Genomic DNA, 19473 nt, shown 5'->3' with positions numbered 1-19473 from the left:
AATTGAGTCCAACTTTTAGATGAGCACTCATCACTTCGTCCCTGTTTCATAAGGTTAATGCAGGTGTAGGTACAGTTTCAATACTCCAATCACAGCCTTTTTAATACCATCTTTATTTTACAATTTCTACTGTATATAAAAAAAAAACAAAAAAACAAAAAAAAAAGAAAAAAGCCATTGCCTTTTTCTACCTTGCCTATAGCTTTGCATTTTGCTTCCCTTCTTTTGTATTCTTCATATACTTTGCATTTTTTTTTTTTTTTTTTTTTCAGTATATATCTTCTGCTATTCACTGTCTCCTATTTCACAGCCTACTGTTTGACTAAAAGGAAATGTTCCAAATACAGTCTGGAGTAGTTTCTCCCTTTTTGCTCACCTCTTTTCCTCGTTGTTCCACAGCTGTCTCTGCTACTTATACAGTTAGAAACTATCAGGGCACAGCAGGATTTCAAACAGCTGGGCTTATTGCATATATAGAGACAAAGTTTAGCTTGAGATGCTAGAGCTGCCACCCATCCCTACCATAACTCTTCTGCCCTTTTACACATCCAGAACTATTTCCCAGACTGCCTTCTCTTGTCCTTTCTCCTTGATTACAGTGCTCCTTGACTGTAGGGCCTGTCTTCTTAGTAACTCAATCAGAATGGTCAAATTGCTGTAGTTGTTAGCTACAGGCTCATGTTTTCTCCGCTGAGCTACTTGCATCATGTTGGGGGCTATGGAAATAATTTGCCTAAGGAAAGAAATATACAGTTCTTCTGGCTACATTCATTTACAAAGATGTGTTGGAAGGGACATGATACCAAGTATACATTAATATACAAATGTTTCATCATTCATTGTATGTGGAAATCTGTGATAGAACTTAAAATTGCCTTGGTGAAACTGAATTTATCACTAGTGGGTTACCCTCTCTTCCCACTCCTAAACTTGCCTGTTGTGGCACAGTCTTCTACCTGTGAGAGCAAATCAGTAAAGCTTGCCATTAATAAAAGATCAAGGAGAACTACTTTCTAATTAAAAAACATTTTCAATCAATGAGATAACTTAAAAGACAATTTCAAAATCTGAGTGGAAAACAAACAAACAAACAAAAAAAAACCCTCTGCAAGAATACATCATATCTAATTGTGCTGAGGAGTATTCAGAATGACCAGAAGAATGCTGCACTAAAGCAGAAACCAGTCTTCCTCTGTTTTCACTTGCTTGCGTATCTTTGCTAAAGGGGACAAAGAAGCCCTCTTGCTTTCAGTGACTTCCCTTGGCTTTTTGCATTTGGGGACCATGGATTATGTACTGATAATTTGTAGGCATAATGGACAAGGATATTTGGAATTCACTCAAAACATTTGTGCTAGGAGTTGGGATCTTGCTCTAGTCTTGTCAGTTGCTACATAACCAAACAATCAGAAGCTTCTGCACCAGATGATTCATGTAATGCTGTAAGTCACAGATAAGTAAAGGTGTTTGATGTTACCTGGGATGCATGTGACTGCTGCTTATCTCACTGCTATTTTATAGAACTCATTAGGCATGCACCTTGTTAGCAGGTAAGCATTAACTATGTAACAAAGTCAGGAAACAGCACTGTCGTGATGGTGAAGTCAAGCTTGGAAGAACTAAAGCAGAAGCTTCTCAGGAGCATTAGAAAAGACTCCTCAGCATTCTGTGGGGTTTCTGGGAAAGGTGTTTACATAAAATTTTCACCTCTTTTTTTTTTGTTTGTTTGTTTGGGTTTTTTTTTTTTGGGGGGGGGGGGTCTTTTAATCTGTAATTGGAGGTTGGATGTGAGGTATGGGGGTGCTTTGTTTAGTTTAAGAACACCCTCCTTCATTTTAGCCCTACTTAATTTGTGAGCTCTTAAAAAAAAAGTGGATAGAATATGACATTAGATAAAGAACAGAAAAAACAACAACAAAGCAGTACAGAGACAGGGGGAAATGAATGGTGCTAAAGAAAAAATGAGATCTGCCCCAGATGCATCTGAGGTCCCAAGGTGAACAGAACAGCATAGGACAACTACTGACTGAATGGTTACGTATCAGATGCATTTTACTTTCATTTTGCAAACCAACACCACCTAAAGCACAAAGTTCTCTATTAATCAATAGAAAACTTCGTAGAGAAAAAAGTGCCAGCCTAGAGAATTACACACAAGGTATTGCGCTATGAGAGAATTAATATTTACTTATGAGGCTTTTTTTCCTTCAAAGAAGAACAGCTTTTTAAGCCACGTGTGCATGAGAACACGCGCCATGGCCTTTCATTACGCATATCCAGACTGCGGTCCTGTCACACAGCTTGTGTGTGACCTTCTGACAGTCAGCAGGGGAGTCTTTTCACTACGTCCCTATCCTGGATCAGGATATAAAGCAGCGTACAATTATTTCATCTTTCTACATGCAATAAAATGTGCAATGACACGTGACAGTCCATGAAGTGGAAGTATGCCAGGCACGTTCTGTTCTCACAACACCTGGCCTGAGTTGCTCTTTTTGACCTCCTGCACAAAATGTGTGCGTGTGAGCTGGTTTTGGACACATGCATTGCTGCTCTCTGTGGTTTAGTAATTGAGTAGTCATCTGTTTAGAAGAAAGCCTGACTTTATTTACGTTTGCAGGAAGCATCCATTAAAAGTGAAAGCAATTACAAGAGACGCAAGGGAACTCATGCCCGGCAGCTAGCACAATTTCAGACACTAGTTCAGCTATGAAATGTACAATTTTGCTTTCAGCACACGTAACACTGCCAGAAATTGCCGACGGACGGTGCGTCCGTAGGGCCGAAGCCACGCTGACAGCTGTCAGCCTGCGGAAGGGCTTCGCACATCACCGGAGGTCGAGCACTGAGCGGAGGACTGCACGTTCCCATTCTCCCTGCCAGAAGCCAAGGCTTAAGCTCTTTGACGCCAATGGCGTCCCGCAGCGGTCTCCCGAGTACGGCACGGTGCCGCTCCCCGGGCCGGGAGGAGGCGCGGCCTCTCGCCCTTCACAAAGACTCCGACGGCGCCTTCCGGCCGAGGCTGCCGCGCGACACGGGCGCTGCGACGCGGCGCCGTAACACTGGCGCCGGAGGGGCACGGCAACGACCGCAACCACCGCCCCGACGCAACTCGGCCCCGCCCACCCGCAGCCGAGGCCCCGCCCCCGAGGTGGCGCGACCAATCAGGAGCTGGGAGGTGGGGCCGGCGGGGCCCGGCATTTAGCTGTTGCGCGGCGGCGGGCCCGCCCTTTCTGCCCGAGCAGTGGCGGCGTTTCTTCTCTGGCGGTTGCGGAGTGAACATGGCGGACCAGGCCATCTCCTTCCTCAAGGACTTCCTGGCCGGCGGCGTCGCCGCCGCCATCAGCAAGACGGCGGTAGCGCCCATCGAGCGGGTTAAGCTCCTGCTGCAGGTGAGCGGCGTGGCCGGGCCCGGGAGGAGAAAGGGCGGCCGTGACCTTCGCCGGCGGCCGCCCTGAGGGCCTGAGGAGACGCGGAGGGTACGAGTTGAGGGGACAGCGGGCGGCAGCCGCGCGCGCGGAACAAAGGCCGCGCGCGCGAGGGGGCGGTTAGTGAGGTCACGTGGGCGGGGGGCGCGCGGCGCGGCGGGGAAGCCGGTTCCGCTATGCGGGGCGCGGCGGGGGCGGGGCGCGGCCGGGGGGGCGGTTCTCGGTGTCACTTCCTCGCGCGGGACGGGAGCACGCATGCGCGCCGCCATCTTGGTGACCTTCACGTGGAGCCGGCGGCAGGGCGGGGCCTGCGAGAGCGGCCCGGGCTGACCCCGCGCCCCAAGGTGACCTTCGTAACGGGCCTGGTCCTGAGCTGCGGGAGAGCTGGAGAGGCGTTTTGGACTTTTCGCTGGTTCTTAGGGTTATGCAGAGCTTCGCTAGTTCTTAGGGTTGTTTTGGGCTAGATGATCTTCTGTGTGCAGTTCAATCTTATCTGGAGGCTCTGTATGCAACCCCTTTTGTCTGTGTGTAAGATGAGGTTTTAATTTCTGAGTTTGTTCAACGTTTTGTCTATACCAAATTACAAACAAACAACAAGTTGTAGTCTTAAGGCTCAGAGTGACCCAGAGCATTGAGTTTTTTCTATTACAGCAGGCTTACTGCTGTGATGGCCTTATCTCTGTAGGCCGTCAGGCCACCAGCTCTCTGCGTAATGCTGAGAGCAGACTCAGGCCCAGTTGCAGTGAGGGCTGGCTGAAGCATAGAGCCAAAAGCATATTGGAGAGCAGTGCTGCCCATTGCTGAGGGGTTGGAGCCAGAGGGTCTTTAGGATCATTTCCAACATGAGCTATTCTGTGATTCTATGAAATGCATGTTTTTATTCACAGGTGCAACATGCAAGTAAGCAAATTGCTGCTGATAAGCAGTACAAGGGTATCATCGATTGTGTAGTGCGCATCCCAAAGGAACAAGGAGTGCTGTCCTTCTGGCGAGGAAATTTGGCAAATGTCATCAGATACTTCCCGACCCAAGCTCTCAACTTTGCCTTCAAGGATAAGTATAAGCAGGTGTTCCTAGGAGGAGTAGACAAGCACACTCAGTTCTGGAGATATTTTGCTGGCAACTTGGCTTCTGGTGGTGCGGCTGGAGCCACTTCCCTCTGCTTTGTCTACCCCTTGGATTTTGCAAGAACCCGTTTGGCAGCTGATGTCGGCAAAGCTGGTGCAGACAGAGAATTCTCTGGTCTCGGGGACTGTTTAGTCAAAATTACCAAGTCTGATGGTCTGCGTGGCTTGTATCAAGGGTTCAATGTCTCTGTCCAGGGCATCATCATCTATAGAGCTGCCTACTTTGGAATCTATGATACAGCAAAAGGTACAGTTTCAGGAGGGTATTGATAAACTTGTTTGTAGAACTGTGTTGCCTGCTTCTGCCGGTTTTTCTGCGTTGTTTTCCGTTTTTGACTTATATATTTATGTAAGTGTGGTGGAAGAGGGGTGACATTGCACAGAGAGCAACACTTCAAAGGCAAAGCTTCAGCATGCATTTATGGATCAGGCTGCTTTAGAATTTTCCTGTTACGCTTGCCTTTAGAACACAGCACTTTTTCCTAATGGAAGTAATGTGTTTTGGTAACAGTATGCAAGTACTCAAAGTTTGTGATTTCTTGCTGAGTATTTGTAGTTCTGTTAGAACAATTCAGATGTATTTAGCAGAATTTGAGCTGTTCTGTAAAGCATTTGTTTGTTAAGCTTGGCTTCTGGATGTAGAGTTAATTGATCTCTGAACTATAGGTACTGATGTATTTGATGATGTTTACTTATATAGATAAGTAGAGAATAATTAGAACACTTGTCTGAAAGGATCTTGGTACCTAAATGTTATGCATTTTGATTACTGACAAGGAAATGCTGTGTGTTTCCTTATTTATTTCTCTGTTGCTTCAGTATGCTTAATGTGTTTTAAGTGTCTTGTTGCAGCTTAAAGCATTGCTTTACAGTGCTTCATGGTAGTTTTTTGTGGTAAAGTAGCTGTTGTGCTGTAAACCGAAGGAGCATTTGCAAGCTAAAAAGCTAATGAGCTTCTTTTTTGCAGGCATGCTGCCAGATCCCAGAAACACTCACATTGTTATCAGCTGGATGATTGCACAGACAGTGACTGCTGTGGCTGGTGTGGTTTCCTATCCTTTTGACACAGTGCGGCGTAGGATGATGATGCAGTCAGGACGCAAAGGAGGTAGGCTGTTACCATATCAATATTTAAGTGCTGCTAATGGTGATCCCTTAGTGCTTATGATTTCTTACCATGTAAATCTGATTCAACTGTTCGTATGTTCTAGTAGTAGGAGGCAAGTCAAGTAGTATAAGGCTTCTGACTTGTGTTTGTGAAGAATTATGATGAGGTTGTTCGTTTGTTTGTTTGTTCTTTAATAAATTGGGTAAATGGATTGGTTGTTTGTGTTGACAAACTAAGTGTAAGCAAGTAGTTGACAGTGTAATTGTCATAAGAGCAATTAACACTCTTATTTTACGACATAACTTTTAATAATTAGGTAAGCAAGCAGGAAGATTTTTTCTGTTGCCTGAACTGGTAGTGTGTTAAAGCGAGATATGGGGCATACTGGGGGAAGCAGAACAGCAATTTTTAGAGTCACCCGAAATACAGAAGTTAAAAAAACCCCTCTTTGCTCTTTCTCTACAGCTGATATCATGTACTCTGGAACGATTGACTGCTGGCGGAAGATTGCAAGGGATGAGGGAGGAAAGGCGTTCTTCAAGGGTGCATGGTCTAATGTTCTCAGAGGCATGGGGGGTGCTTTCGTGCTCGTGCTGTACGATGAATTCAAGAAAGTCATTTAAACAGCCTAACTAAAATTGGAAATCAAGTTGAGCAGATCATGTAGAATAACTACCATTATGGACCATTGACCTTCAAGAAATTCCTGTGAGTTTTATTTATCGGAGCCAGCTGATACTTGTAGATAGGGCTGGAAACTGACATAGAGGACTGATCCATTTCACGGTAACCTGCATGAAGACACTGAATCTGGCAGTTCAGTGTGATGATTTTATCAGTGATGAAAAATCAGTGACAGTGGTTCTGGGTCCAAAGTAGCTGGGTACAATTTAGGCAGAAAGAAAAGTATGCCTGTGGATCAGTCCTCAGTTTCAAGTCCTATCTTTTAGGACCATAAAATTGTATTTGAAAATACTTGCTAACAAATCATGTTCTTTTCCACTTGTACTGAAGCACTATGTACCATTTTGCACAGCTGAACATCTAGCAATTATGTTCTTAAATTGGGGCATTCTGCTGTAGAACAATAAACATACTTATTATGTCTGTGTTGAAATTATTACATCAAAGCTTTGGGAAAGCGTCGTTTCTTTGAAAACTTGTTTCAGATAATGGTTCCTCTGATACACTTACACTGCACTGTAACAGGATGTTTGATTTTTGTTTTAGGAAAACCTGAATGTGAGAACTTTGAGGGGAAAAAAGCATGGGTTGTACTCATAGAAACCACTCCCCTTCTTTGTGCCTAATAGTGTATGATGGGCTGCTGCAAGTGGCTTTCAGCATGATTGTTAGAAATTGATTTGCAGCTTTGCATATGATGTAAAATGAGGGTTTTTCTGTTGTAGTACTACAATTACCCAAAGTTCCAAGCGCAATCAAAAAGTAATGAATGCTTTTTGCTCCTGGCAAAAGTCTTAAAGTGGAATCTATTTTTTTAAATCAATATAGGAAGCAACACATGATGTTCATGCAAAAAACCAGGAACCTGGTTAAATGCTTTTAACCTTTGAATGAGTATTGTTGCTGCTATTTGGAAGTGTTGATTACGCCACTTAAGCTTTTATCTCTAGAAGTGGCTAGAAGTAACTTTGAAAAGAAGAATTTAATCTGAAATTCATTCTGAAAAGTGAAGTCGATATGGGTATGTAACAGGGAATATGCGTGGTTCTGTGTGGCTGTAAAATAAAGGTAAAAGTAAGTCAGCCTTCAATATTGACTGAATGTCTAATTTTAAGGGTCGCTTGAAGACTAAAAACATCTCAAAAAGCAGAAATGAGAAACTAAATCTGTGCTCTTTATATGTACATAATCTTTTGTACTTTGTAATCTGCAAAGATGTAATGGGGGACCAGTAAATGAGAACAAGGTGTTCATCTTTCAGTACATTCTTACAACTCGCCCTGTATTTGTGAAAATGTCATTGTAACGAGTCACTGAAGGCTGACTGAGCTATCAGGTTTTTTTGTGTGCCTTCTGAGGTTGCTATTCAAGATGAGATATTTAAATTTGCAACATGGCTTTCGCTGGTAATTTGTACCAATGTGATGTTCCATGGCACAAGCACTGCTTTTAGCATCTTCCTGTGAATGTAAGTACATTACACAGCTACTTTGTACACAGGCTAATGGCAAATTTTATGTACCTACTGCAAGTGGTTTTTTTTGTTTGTTTGTTTTTAACCCTGTTTGGTAATGGTAGCTCTCTCGTGGTGTGGACAGGTCACTTGATGCTGAACTTTCCAATTAAGCTGCTGTTTCAGTTGTAATTCTATTGATCTGAAGGGACAGAGGAAGAATCTGCCTATATAGATATATTTCACAGGTTTATTTTCTACATCAGTGGCTTAAAAGGTAGGTATATAACGATAGAGTCCCTCACATAACCTTACTGTGAGTGCATGGTGGCTGAACTTTGTGAGGAAGAAGAAAGCATGACAATTAACTAGCAGCCCTTGAAAAGGGCAGATTTCTTTTTTTGTCCACCGCCCCTCCTCCAACAAAATTAGGTGTTAATCAGGAGAAGCAAGCAAATAAATCAATGCAAGCGTGGGTCGTTATTTAAGTGGAAATGCAACTTACCTCTGCTGTGCATTACAGCATGTACTGCTTGGTGTTTATTTTTCTAGTATGTTGCTTCCCTTAGTCATCCAGCAGCATTTTGCAATGTGATTATGCAGTGTGGGAACATAAGAGGCAAACAATAAATGAGACTTTTAAAAAAAGCATTTGTTTTCTGCCTTATTGAAGCACTTAACTGGTGAAATGTGGATCTTTTGGAAAATACTTTCAGCAGGAAAAGATTTTGAATTTGTTTAACAGAAAATACTGTATTTTCAATAGATCTGGAAACAAGATCTGCACAATTGGAAGGATGTAGACTGGTGTGATGAACTACTTAAAACCTAGTTTTACAGATTTGATTCCAAATCTTGTGATTGTTACGCTGGATTTATTGAAGTCTTTAGCTGTGCCACTGAAGTTCTTATTGGTATTGCAGAGATTCACATTGCTGTTGGAGATGCTGAGCTCATTACACGACTGACTGGCAGCCCATCTTAGTTATTTTTAGCAAGATTTTATTTTATTTTATTTTATTTTATTTTGCCATAAAGTTCACTGAATATTTTAAGAGTTTGGTATCAGGGTTACAAGGTAGAAGGGCAATTTTTAGCTACTTTCTGCTCCAGAAAATTCTTGGGAGTATATATATAAAATGTTAAGTTGGGGAAATAGCATTTTGATTTCCTGTAGCACTACTCTTAATTCAGGAAATAATTGCTCCAGCAATGAACGGAAGAAATTATACCACATTTCTGCTATGTTGTTGATGAAAGGCTTTGTCTTAGATGGTGAAGAGAACCTCAGCAACTTTTAAGCAAATCTTCATAGCGCGTGTTTTTGGAGGAGCTTGGTTGCCAGGCATTGCTTCTGAACGAAGGAAAAAGAAACATTTTTGTGGGTTTTGTTTTGTTTTGTTTTGTTTTTAGTGTGGGGAACTGGTTTCATAGGTGATACTAATTTCTAGTCCATGCTGTGAAGAACACCGTAAATAATTGGAAATTATTAGGAGGTTGTGTAATTTTTGTGTTGCATCCAAATCTGTTTTCTTTCTGGAAGATTAGGTCATCTCCTCAATCACAGTTATTTCCTCAGTACAACTTATTTGAGATAGAAGCACATTCTCTGTCTGAGAAGAGGGGAGAAAGAATAGCCTTTAACATACGATAAACTACAGGTTAATTGGTGTTCACAGAAAGCATTAAAAAATATTACATACACAGTTCCGAAGGCACCCTGGTCTTGCTATTTTCATACGTAAGAAATGTTTGCAAAGAAAGGGATGGGCAAGATGACCAAAAATTAAAGGAAGAACACTGAAATAAAGTGGGATGCTTGTAGGAATACAAATTATCTAATGAACTGAGTTGGTTGGTAGGATCTGACCCAAATCTGAAAAGAAAAGCAGGTGGTACTTTTAACATAAGCTTTAAAGAAGCAACTGTGAACACAGTACAGTGCAGTTAGGGTTATAAATCATGAGATCTTTCAGCGATCAGGAATAAGTTCTTGAGAAACGGGACAAACAGTAAATGTGAAAGGTTGTGAGAGCAAGTGGGGACAAGATGATGAAATGTAAGCTTCAGAAAGCAGAATCAGCGAAGGGATGTGTATAGTTCAAAATAGTTCATAAATGTGCTGGATTTAAGTAGTAGGAAGAGATAGCCCTGTTATTCAGTGAAGAAACTCCTTGGATAACACATTCGAACTTGATCCATTTTGAAGAATTACAGTAGTCAAGTATAAATTGTGTCTGAGAAAGGAGGTAAAATTCATTTTTAAGACTAAATCAGACAAAGGAGAGTCAGACAGGTAAGAGACCTGAAAATGATCTTCACAGCCTTGGTGTTTGTGAAATTGAACTTCTCTTGAACTCTGGCAGCTGCTGCCTGCAACTGTGCCCATGCAACAGTTCAAGAACCACATCCACCTGCTTTGTGCATCATAGAATCATAGAATCACAGAATGGCCTGGGTTGAAAAGGACCACAGTGATCATCTGGTTTCAACCCCCTGCTATGTGCAGGGTCGCCAACCACCAGACCAGGCTGCCCAGAGCCACATCCAGCCTGGCATTGAATGCCTCCAGGGATGGGGCATCCACAGCCTCCTTGGGCAACCTGTTCCAGTGTGTCATTAATCTCTGTGAAAAACCTCCTCCTAACGCCTAACCTAAACCTCCCCTGTCTCAGTTTAAAGGCATTTCCCCTTGTCCTATCGCTATCCACCCAAGTAGTCATTCTCTTTCCTGTTCATTGTCTCCTTTCAAGTACTGGAAAGCCACAATGAGGTCCCCCCAGAGCATTCTCTTCTCCAAAAATTACCAGTCTCAATCATTTTTAACTGTAAAATATGGTTGTGAATACACAGAAGATAACTGCTATACTCAGCAGTCACGTAGGACACAAACTTTGCAAAGGGCCAAATCAGTTTTTAATGGACCTGATATGGGTCTCGTATTTACACAGCATTTCTTCATGCCTGCAGCTTATGGTAGGTTGCAGTTAGTCCATATGATTGAACAGATGTACATACCTGGATATCTTCCTCAGCTGGTATATCAAATTTGCCTCTTGGTTGTGGGATAGGAGGAAATATTCTTTTTGAACTGCAATACCTTTGGATAGAAAATGGGATGGTAAATAAAATGCTAGTGGCACAACAGTAAATTTTGTGTTGAACCTTAAGAGTGCGATTTATTGCCTAATAGATCGCTAAGTGAGAAGAAGGAAAAGGCTTTGAACGTTGACTGAGGATTAACTGTTTTTACACTGCTCCATTGGGTAACTCAGCTTACTTTGTGACTGAAGCTACAGTAAATGATTTATTAAACAAGACTTAAAATAACCCACTTGACACAGATATCCTCTACCACTAAAGAAGTTTGATCAAAGTAAGGATGCATTCATCTGTATCAATTCCCTGTTGTCTGGTGCTGTGTGAAGTCAGTGATTTTAAAATAATGTGAAATGCTTTGAAATAAAGACAAAAAATGTCTTCCTTTAGGATCTGGTGGAACGATTCACTAAGTCTAACAATTTGTCCCCCCATAGTGTGCCATACTGCCATCCAAAACCATACTGCTGGTAATCTTGAATTACATCGATCAGATAGATTGATGAGATTCTTCAAGGTTGTGCAGGTAGGAGGGATGTTTCATCAGAATTCCTATGTTAAGAAGGTTGGTTTACCTCTTGCAAAGGCAGTAATGGAGCAGCGTCACTAGGATTGTTCCGAGTGCTATCAGAACTAAAATCACATAAATAAAATAATCTTTCTCTTCACCTGAAACATATCAGAGAGAAATGTCAGTGGTCTGCCAGAAAGTGTTAGCTCCGATTACACCTGAACTTCTTGAGGCATCCAAAGGATTTCCACTTGGTATCTTACAGATCTTTGTTCAAAAGCTCAGGTGCATTAAATGTACCTTGGAACATTCTGAATGTTTAAAGTGCAGAGAAAAATAAAAAATCCCGACTGTGAGGAGAACCAGAATGAAAAGTCGGGATAGAGGTGGGACTGTTAAAGGAACATCAAAGAAGCAGGGAATAGGAAGATTCAGAAGGAAGAAGAGGAATTTGAGCGTGCACTGAAGCACTGAACAGGTTGCCCAAGGAGGCTGTGGATGCTTTACCCCTGGAGGCATTCTAAACCAGGCTGGATGTGGCTCTGGGCAGCCTGGTCTGGTGGTTGCTGACCCTGCACATAGCATGGGGTTGAAACTAGATGATCATTGTGGTTCTTTTCAACTCAGACCATTCTGTGATTCTATGAATTTGAAGATTTAAGGGGACTTTCAGAACTTCTGACGGAAAACAGTTTGGGTACACCTTAGCTGCTTTCTGTGCTCCTGCTGTCTCAGTCACAGCTGCCATCACAAGCACAGTTACTCATGGACTTCCAGCATCTGTTGCCATAGGATTTGAGCACTTCATCTACATTAATAATTTCTATCCTGCTCTTTCCATGTGACTGAATGAGAATTAAGGTTTTATTCTTATCCATGAGTGTGAGAGAGAAGAGTTTGCAAACACATTAATACAGAAAAAATCCCCAAACCCATCCTAGATTACAAGAATATTTCAGTCTTACCGAACTCTATAGGGTTGCTCCATTCCCCCCACTTTCTGTTTACAGAACATCTTCTTTTTCCACGTGCTCTGATTTTCAGAATGCTTTTTTTCTCTGCGTTGTAACTTTTGAATTCGTATTTGTTTTCAGTTACCTGCGATCAGAGTTAGAAGCTGTATTTCACTCCATCGGCAACTATTAATAAAATTTGAGTTATAATTTCCTGATACAGATTCTGTAAATGCAACTTATTTTTATGACTTTGCAGGTAAAGGGTTAGATTATCTTTCCCCCAAATTTCAAACCCTGGTACCCATTAGTTCATCCTACCATTGACTGTTTTGGAATTTAAAGATGTTTTTCGGAATTTGTTGGTGCTTAAATTTATTCTGTTAAGGATATCTTGTTTTCTTTGTCACGTACATATCCTAAAAAATATAAAACAGGACAGAAAGCTGAAACTGGAGAAGCAAATCATGCAAAGACTTCTCCAAATAGAGTCTCTTCTTGTCAAATGGAATTGATGCCTTTGAGACAATCCAACACCAAGTATGGATTGCCAGGCCTTGTGGTGCTTAATGCAAAGCCTGGAGACAGTTGAGGATGCTTGCAAGGCCGAGAACTGCCCATTTGCAAGGGTTTCACTCGTTTTGAAGATCTCGAAGCTTACACATGATGCTGCCATGGGAAAATATACTCCTAATTTCTTATGTTGATGAAAAAGCTAGAGTTCCAGGGACATCTATATTCTATATTACAGTGTTTACATGATAAACAGGGCAAAAGTACAAATTTGTTGGGATAAGAATACTTACAATTACAGGAGGATCCTTTTTCTCTTCTGGGATTTTGTACTGCAAAACAAAGACAAACTCAATTTTTTGTTGTTGTTGTTTTCTTGCCAAATAATCATATATTTCTCCCTCTATTCTTCCCTGTTTTTCGCTTATAATTTCAAAGTGAAATTCAAATGGAGATTCAACCCCAGTAACATCCCAAAATATAGCACTTTATTCAGAGTTTTGTCTTCCTCTGTTTCATTTTGGTGAAGAGCTGGAACAGGCTGCCCAGAGAGGTTGTGGGTGCCCCATCCCTGGAGGTGTTCAAGGCCAGATTGGATGGGGCTCTGGGCAGCCTGGTCTAGTATTAAATGGGGAGGTTGGTGGCTCTGCATGTGGCAAAGGAGCTGGCTATTCATGATCCTTGAAGTCCCTTCCAACCCTGGCCATTCTGTGATTCTGTGATTTTAGGAAAGGAAGAAAATAAATGATGTCAGTGGCTGTGAGCTGTATTTGCTTCTATACAATGCACACTCCCATCCAGCCGGTGTATATCTGAACTATCTAAGAAAAAAAAAATCCTCTAAAGAAGCAGTTCTGGAGGCTATAACTTCACAATAGGTTGATAACACAGAGCACAAAACTGATATGAACCACAAATTTATTTTCCTTCCAATTGAACTCTGATGGACATAGAATATTAAGGTTGGAAAAGACCTCCGAGATCATCCAGTCCAACCATCCATCTACCACCAATATTTCCCCACTAAACCATGTCCTTTAGTACAACGTAGAAGGCACATGAGGGATAAGCAGGTGATCCAAGACAGCCAGCACGGCTTTACCTAGGGAAAGTGATGTCTGCCCAATCTGGTGGCCTTCTATGATTGAATGATGGCCTTGGTGGACAAAGGGAAGGTGACCGATGTCATTTACATGGAATTATGCAAGGCCTTTGACATGGTCCCACACCACATACTTATCTATAAATTGGAGAGATACGGATTTGAGGGGTAGACTTTTCGGTGGATAAGGAATTGGATGGATGGTCACAACCAGAGGGTTGCGGTGAATGGCACTATGTCCAGGTGGAGGCCAGTGACAAGTAGTGTCCCCCAGGGGTCTGTCTTGGGACTGGTGCTCTTCAACATCTTCATCAATGACATCAATAATGAGCTTAAGTGCGCCCTCCACAAGTTTGCCAATGGAACCAAGCTGAGTGGTTTGATAGACATGTTATAAGGAAGGGATACCATTCAGAGGGACCTCAACAAACTTGAAAGGTGGGTCTGTGTGAACCTAATGAGGTTCAACTTAGTGAAGTGCAAGGTTTTGCACTTGGTCAGAGTAATCCCAGACATGCACATGGACTGGGAGAAGAACTTGAGAGTAGTCCTGCAGAGAAGGACCTGGGGGTTCTGGTGGATGAAAAACTGAACATGAGCCAGCAGTGTGCTCTTGCAGCTAGGGAGGCCAGTGGCATCTGGGGCTCCATCAGAAGAGGAGTGGCCAACAGGGAGATGATTGTCCTTCTCTATTCTGCCCTCATGAGGCCCCATCTGGAGTACTGCGTCCAGGTCTGGGGCTCCTACTACAGGAAAGATGTGGAGCTGTTGGAGAGGGTCCAGAGGGCTGGAGCACCTCCCCTATGAAGACAGGCTGAGGAATCTGGGCTTGTTCAGCCTGGAGAAGAGAAGGCTATGATAAGACCTCATTGCTGCCTTCCAGTATTTAAAAGGAGCTTGTATAAAGGAGTGGAATCAACCTTTTTTTACTAGGGTAGATAGTGAAAGGACAAGGGGGAATGGTTTTAAGCTTAAGGAGGGAAGGCTTAGATTGGATGTCAGGGGGAAGTCCTTTACAGAGAGAGTGATGAGGTCCTAGAACAGGCTGCCCAGAGAGGTTGTGGATGCTCTATCCACGGAGGTGTTCATGACCAGGTTGGATGGAGCCCTGAGCAACCTGGTCTAGTACTAGACATGGAAGATGGTGGCCTTGCCTATGGCAGGGGGGTTGGAAATTGATGATCCTTGGGGTCCCTTCCAACCCAAAGCCATTCTGTGATTCTGTGATTTTTTAATCTAAACATTCCTTGAACACCTCCAGTGACACAACCACCTCCCTGGACAGCCTATTCCAGCAGCTGACCACTCTTTTGGAGAATAAATTTTCCCTAATATCCAAACTGAACTCCCCTGGCACAACTTCATGCTATGCCCTCTTGTCCTATCGCTAGTCAACAGGGAGAAGAGTCCAGCCCCCAACTTGACATCAGAGTGATTCATATTCAAAATCACTGTGAATATTTACTTACATATTCAATGCAATCAAAATTTAATTAACAAGAAAAAAAAAAAAGTATTAATGTGGACTGAAGAACCCTAACATTTTGAAATATTTAATATGAAATGCATAGGTGTTAAAATTAGCAAGCACTATCACACAGAATCACAGAATCACAGAATCACCCGGGTTGGAAGGGACCTCAAGGATCACGTAGTTCCAACCCCCCTGCCTGGCAGGGCCACCAAACATACACATTTAGATCAGGTTGCCCAGGACCCCGTCCAACCTGGCCTTGAACACGTCCAAGGACGGGGCATCCACAACCTCCCTGGGCAGCCCGTTCCAGGGCCTAACCACTCTCCTAGTAAAGAACTTCCCCCTAACATCCAACCTAAATCTTCCCTCCTTCAACTTAAAACCATTTCCCCTAGTCCTGCTGTTGTCAGCCCTTTTGAAGAGTTTACTCCCCTCCTGGGTGTAGGTTCCCTTCAGGTACTGATAGGCTGCAATGAGGTCACCCCGCAGCCTTCTCTTCTCCAGGCTGAACAAGCCCAACTCCCTCAGCCTGTCCTCATAGGGGAGGTGCTTCAGCCCCCTGATCATCTTAGTCGCCCTCCTCTGGACCCTTTCCAAAATCTCTATGTATTTCCTGTACTGAGGGCTCCACACCTGGACACAGTACTCCAGATGGGGCCTCACAAGAGCCGAGTAGAGAGGGACAATCACCTCCCTGTCCCTGCTGACCACCCCTCTCCTGATGGAGCCCAGGATCCCATTTGCCTTTCGAGCTGCCAGAGAGCACTGCTGGCTCATATTCAGTCTCTCGTCCATCAGGACCCCCAGGTCCTTCTCTGCCGAGCTGCTCTCAAGGACCACTCCTCCCAGCCTGTACAGGTGCCTGGGGTTCTTCCGGCCCAAATGCAAAACCTTGCACTTTGCCGTGTTGAACCTCATCAGGTTCACCCGAGCCCAGCTTTCCAGCCTGTCGAGGTCCCTCTGAATGGCATCCCTTCCTTCCACCGTATCAACCGCACCACTCAGCTTGGTGTCGTCAGCAAACTTGCTGAGGGTGCACTCAATTCCCTCATCGATGTCATTAATAAAGATGTTAAAGAGCACCGGTCCCAAGACAGACCCTTGGGGGACACCACTTGTTACCGGCCTCCACCTGGACTATCACCAGCAGTGGTTGCGGTAAGGATTCCAGAAAAGATGGTATCCAGGAAACATTTACATGTAATGTCAGTGGGACAGCTGGCATTATGAAAAAGGAAAATGTTATTGGAAGGAATGTCTCATTTCAGAAAATAAACCTGTTGTGTATAATGCATTATCAAGATTAGTATTTCCCCATTATTCATTGTCAGATGAGCTTTCTCGATCTAGGACATGGATGGAAATCATCAGTCTGCTGTAGACAAGGAGGGTGTTACTGAGCTGCCTTCACTTAGCCTTGTAGTGCCCCTTACAGCTGCTGCATAGTATTTTGCCTGGCCTCAGATGGCCCCTCCAGAATGTGTCTTACCTTCTGTCACCATGTGGGTATCCCTGGTACCTCCACTCACCCAGTGCCTGATTTAGTGAGTAGCAGCCCACAGAAGGGAGGTTGGAACTACATCATTTTAGAGGTCCGTTCCAACCCAAAGCATTCTATGAATCTGTGATTCTCTTATTCTATGATATATTAGTTTGAAAAAAAGTCAGAAGCAGTGTAAGCTGCAAGACTGGAGCAGTAGAACATGCCACAGCTTATCAGATAGAAGTCAATAAACCGAGAACAGAAATTTGCATGTTCTTTAGGTAGATGTGGTGCCAAATGCAAGCCAGTACATTGTTTTTACCTTAGTTTGTATGTTTATTTCATACTCAAAACAGTCTGCGTTTTCCACATGACTTAGAAGGGGTTGTTGCCATGTAATTATGCAACCTCCTGGATTGCTAGTACAGTTGGCAGTGACGTTCAGTGGAGGAGGGAGTCTTTCTGGAATGAAATGAAATTCATGATCAATAATTAGCTACAACTCACGTGTTCCTAGCAAAATGTACATGAAGCTGAGGCAACTAGTCCAGCTGTATGCTGATGGTAGAAAGAAATGTTATCTATCTGCTAAATACAGTAGGTAAAACACAGTATGAAAACTAGAGACTAAGATGCTACAACTATTGAACATCTGACCTACATCTACAAAACTTCTGGATGTCTGAAGGTGTCTCAAATGGCACTAGAGGCAAGGTTTTAGGCAACTGGATCCTGCCTGAAATCTCTATCAGAACTTAAACTTGTGGGTACTCATTTAGTTAATACAGTCTTAATTTTCCAGTTGAATCCTCCCTCTGGTTTAAGGCACAATGTCCTTGCGGTTCTCATAGAGATGTGGAATTGCTGAGGTGGAGAAATAAGCCCACAGGAAAACTGCCCTCAGAACATTTTTCACAATTATTTCTCACCTCTTCAGTTCTGAGGAGTCGTTTACACTGTTCCCCAAGCTGTTACTTCAGACACTGCCTTTGTTCATTTTAGTTAATTTCAGGAATGCTATCTTTTCAGCTAACTGGAATCAAGTTTGTACTACTGTATAGAGTCCTATAACAGCTGCACTCAGTTATTTTATTTTCTTTCTTTTTTTTCCTTCAGAGAAAAATTCCTGGCTTTTTTGTTTGTTTGTTTGTTTTCCTTTTGAGTCAGCAATAATAAAAGTGCCTACTTACCAATTGTGTATAGTTTTGTATAATTATCATAAAACTGGATCAGGAAGGCTTTGTGGGATCCATTTACCAGGAAATAAGTAGTTTTATCTTTAATTGTCACATTTTGGAATTTACATCCCACGTTTCTGTCATTTTCATCTTTAATGTAAAGTTCACATTCTGTCTGGTCATCATCTCTATAGGAAACATAATGGATATATAACAAGGAGTTTTAGTTAAATGTAGGCATAGTGATGTGTTGAGAATTCGGACTACCCAAAACTCAAGAAGACCTACTCACCTCGAGTTCTGCCAGTAGAGAAAATATTGAGTATCTCCTGGAGCATTCCTGCCTGCCTGCCAAGTGCAGTTCATGAGGGAAATGTCATAAATCACACAGGAGAAGTTCTCAATGGCTGACCCATTAATGCCTGCAAACACAGCAATGTCCATTATGAGGAAAAAATGTGTGGAACTGCTCCATGCTGGAGAATCATGGCAGCAGACAACTTTTCTGGGTTTCGGTAAGGCTTTTGGTACTGTCCCTCATGACATCATTCTGAACTAGTTGTCCAACCCTGAGGCAAACAAGTTCATACTAAACCGGGAGTTGTACAGGATCAACAGCAGAGTTCAAATGGTTGTAGTGAATGGACTATCTCTGGCTGACAGCCATTCATTGGCAGTGGTCCCTCAATTCTAGGGACATTTCTGTTCAACTTTTATATCAGTGTTCTGGAAGCTGGAGTGGAAAGTCTCCTCAGCAGATTTGCTCACAATACTGAACTGTGAGGCGCTGCTGACTTCCTGGAGGACAAAAGGCCATGCAGGGGGGTCTGGACACATTGGAGTGCTGGCCAATCATCACTGGCATGAAGTTCAGTAAAGGCAAATGCTGTGTGCTGCATCTGATACAGAGCAATGCCAGACACAGGCGCAGACTGGGAAAGGAGTGGCTGGAGGGCAGCTCAGCAGGGAGGGACTTGTGGGCTCTGGTGACAGCATCTCAGCATGCGCCAGCAGCATGCTCTGGCAGCCAAGAAGGCAAACTGCACTGTGAGGTACATTAAACACAGCATGGCCAGCTGGTCAAAAGAGGTGATTATCCCCCTCTATTTAGCACTGGTGTGGCCTCATCTCAAACTCTGCATGCATTTCTGGGCTCCACAACATAACATGGACTTTCAGAAACTTGGAAGTGCCCAGAGGAGGGCACCAAAGCTAAGAAGGCTAACGGCATGTCCTATGAGGAGAGCTGAGAGTTAGACGTAAAGTAGTCAGGGAGTGGAACTTGATTTTTGTGGGTCCTTTCCAAAGTATCCTCTCCTCTCCTCTCCTCTCCTCTCCTCTCCTCTCCTCTCCTCTC

The 19473-nt window shown here is 43.1% G+C and overlaps 2 protein-coding genes across 6 annotated transcripts in view; one reads left to right on the top strand and one right to left on the bottom strand.

Moving 5' to 3' along the window:
- The first annotated feature begins 3217 nt into the window (after nucleotides 1–3217).
- SLC25A6 (solute carrier family 25 member 6) lies at nucleotides 3218–6793 on the top strand. Its single transcript, XM_042867008.1, has 4 exons — nucleotides 3218–3392; nucleotides 4316–4802; nucleotides 5523–5663; nucleotides 6129–6793. The coding sequence occupies exons 1-4, from the start codon at nucleotides 3282–3284 to the stop codon at nucleotides 6284–6286; spliced, it is 897 nt and encodes a 298-aa protein (XP_042722942.1). The 5' UTR covers nucleotides 3218–3281; the 3' UTR covers nucleotides 6287–6793.
- Nucleotides 6794–8785: 1992 nt separating this feature from the next.
- The window catches only part of LOC122177532, a 39325-nt gene continuing 28637 nt past the window's right edge, over nucleotides 8786–19473 (bottom strand). Inside the window, exons 15-22 of one of the 5 annotated variants that reach the window (XM_042867003.1) lie at nucleotides 18409–18538; nucleotides 18129–18304; nucleotides 17261–17400; nucleotides 13170–13208; nucleotides 12376–12508; nucleotides 11475–11568; nucleotides 10819–10900; nucleotides 8786–9154 (exon numbers count right to left, since the gene is read on the bottom strand). In XM_042867003.1, the coding sequence (XP_042722937.1) occupies nucleotides 9110–9154; nucleotides 10819–10900; nucleotides 11475–11568; nucleotides 12376–12508; nucleotides 13170–13208; nucleotides 17261–17400; nucleotides 18129–18304; nucleotides 18409–18538 (839 nt within the window). In that variant the 3' untranslated portion in view covers nucleotides 8786–9109. Of the gene's footprint in view, nucleotides 9155–9206; nucleotides 9414–10818; nucleotides 10901–11474; nucleotides 11569–12375; nucleotides 12509–13169; nucleotides 13209–17260; nucleotides 17401–18128; nucleotides 18305–18408; nucleotides 18539–19473 lie in introns of those variants that run through there. The other 4 variants (XM_042867002.1, XM_042867004.1, XM_042867005.1 and 1 more) reach the window with 4 other exon arrangements.

Source organism: Lagopus leucura, unplaced genomic scaffold, assembly GCF_019238085.1.
Source record: "Lagopus leucura isolate 7727_CA_CO unplaced genomic scaffold, USGS_WTPT01 Super-Scaffold_100001, whole genome shotgun sequence".
NCBI lineage: Eukaryota > Metazoa > Chordata > Aves > Galliformes > Phasianidae > Lagopus > Lagopus leucura.
The sequence above is the reverse complement of the archived record's forward strand: the minus strand, read 5'-3'. Positions and strand labels throughout refer to the sequence as shown.

Coding starts and splice junctions, on each gene's coding strand:
- SLC25A6 (XM_042867008.1), top strand. CDS start 3,282: ATGGCGGACCAGGCCATCTCCTTCCTCAAGGACTTCCTGGCCGGCGGC. Junction 3,393..4,315: donor GGGTTAAGCTCCTGCTGCAG/GTGAGCGGCGTG, acceptor TTTTATTCACAG/GTGCAACATGCAAGTAAGCA. Junction 4,803..5,522: donor AATCTATGATACAGCAAAAG/GTACAGTTTCAG, acceptor TCTTTTTTGCAG/GCATGCTGCCAGATCCCAGA.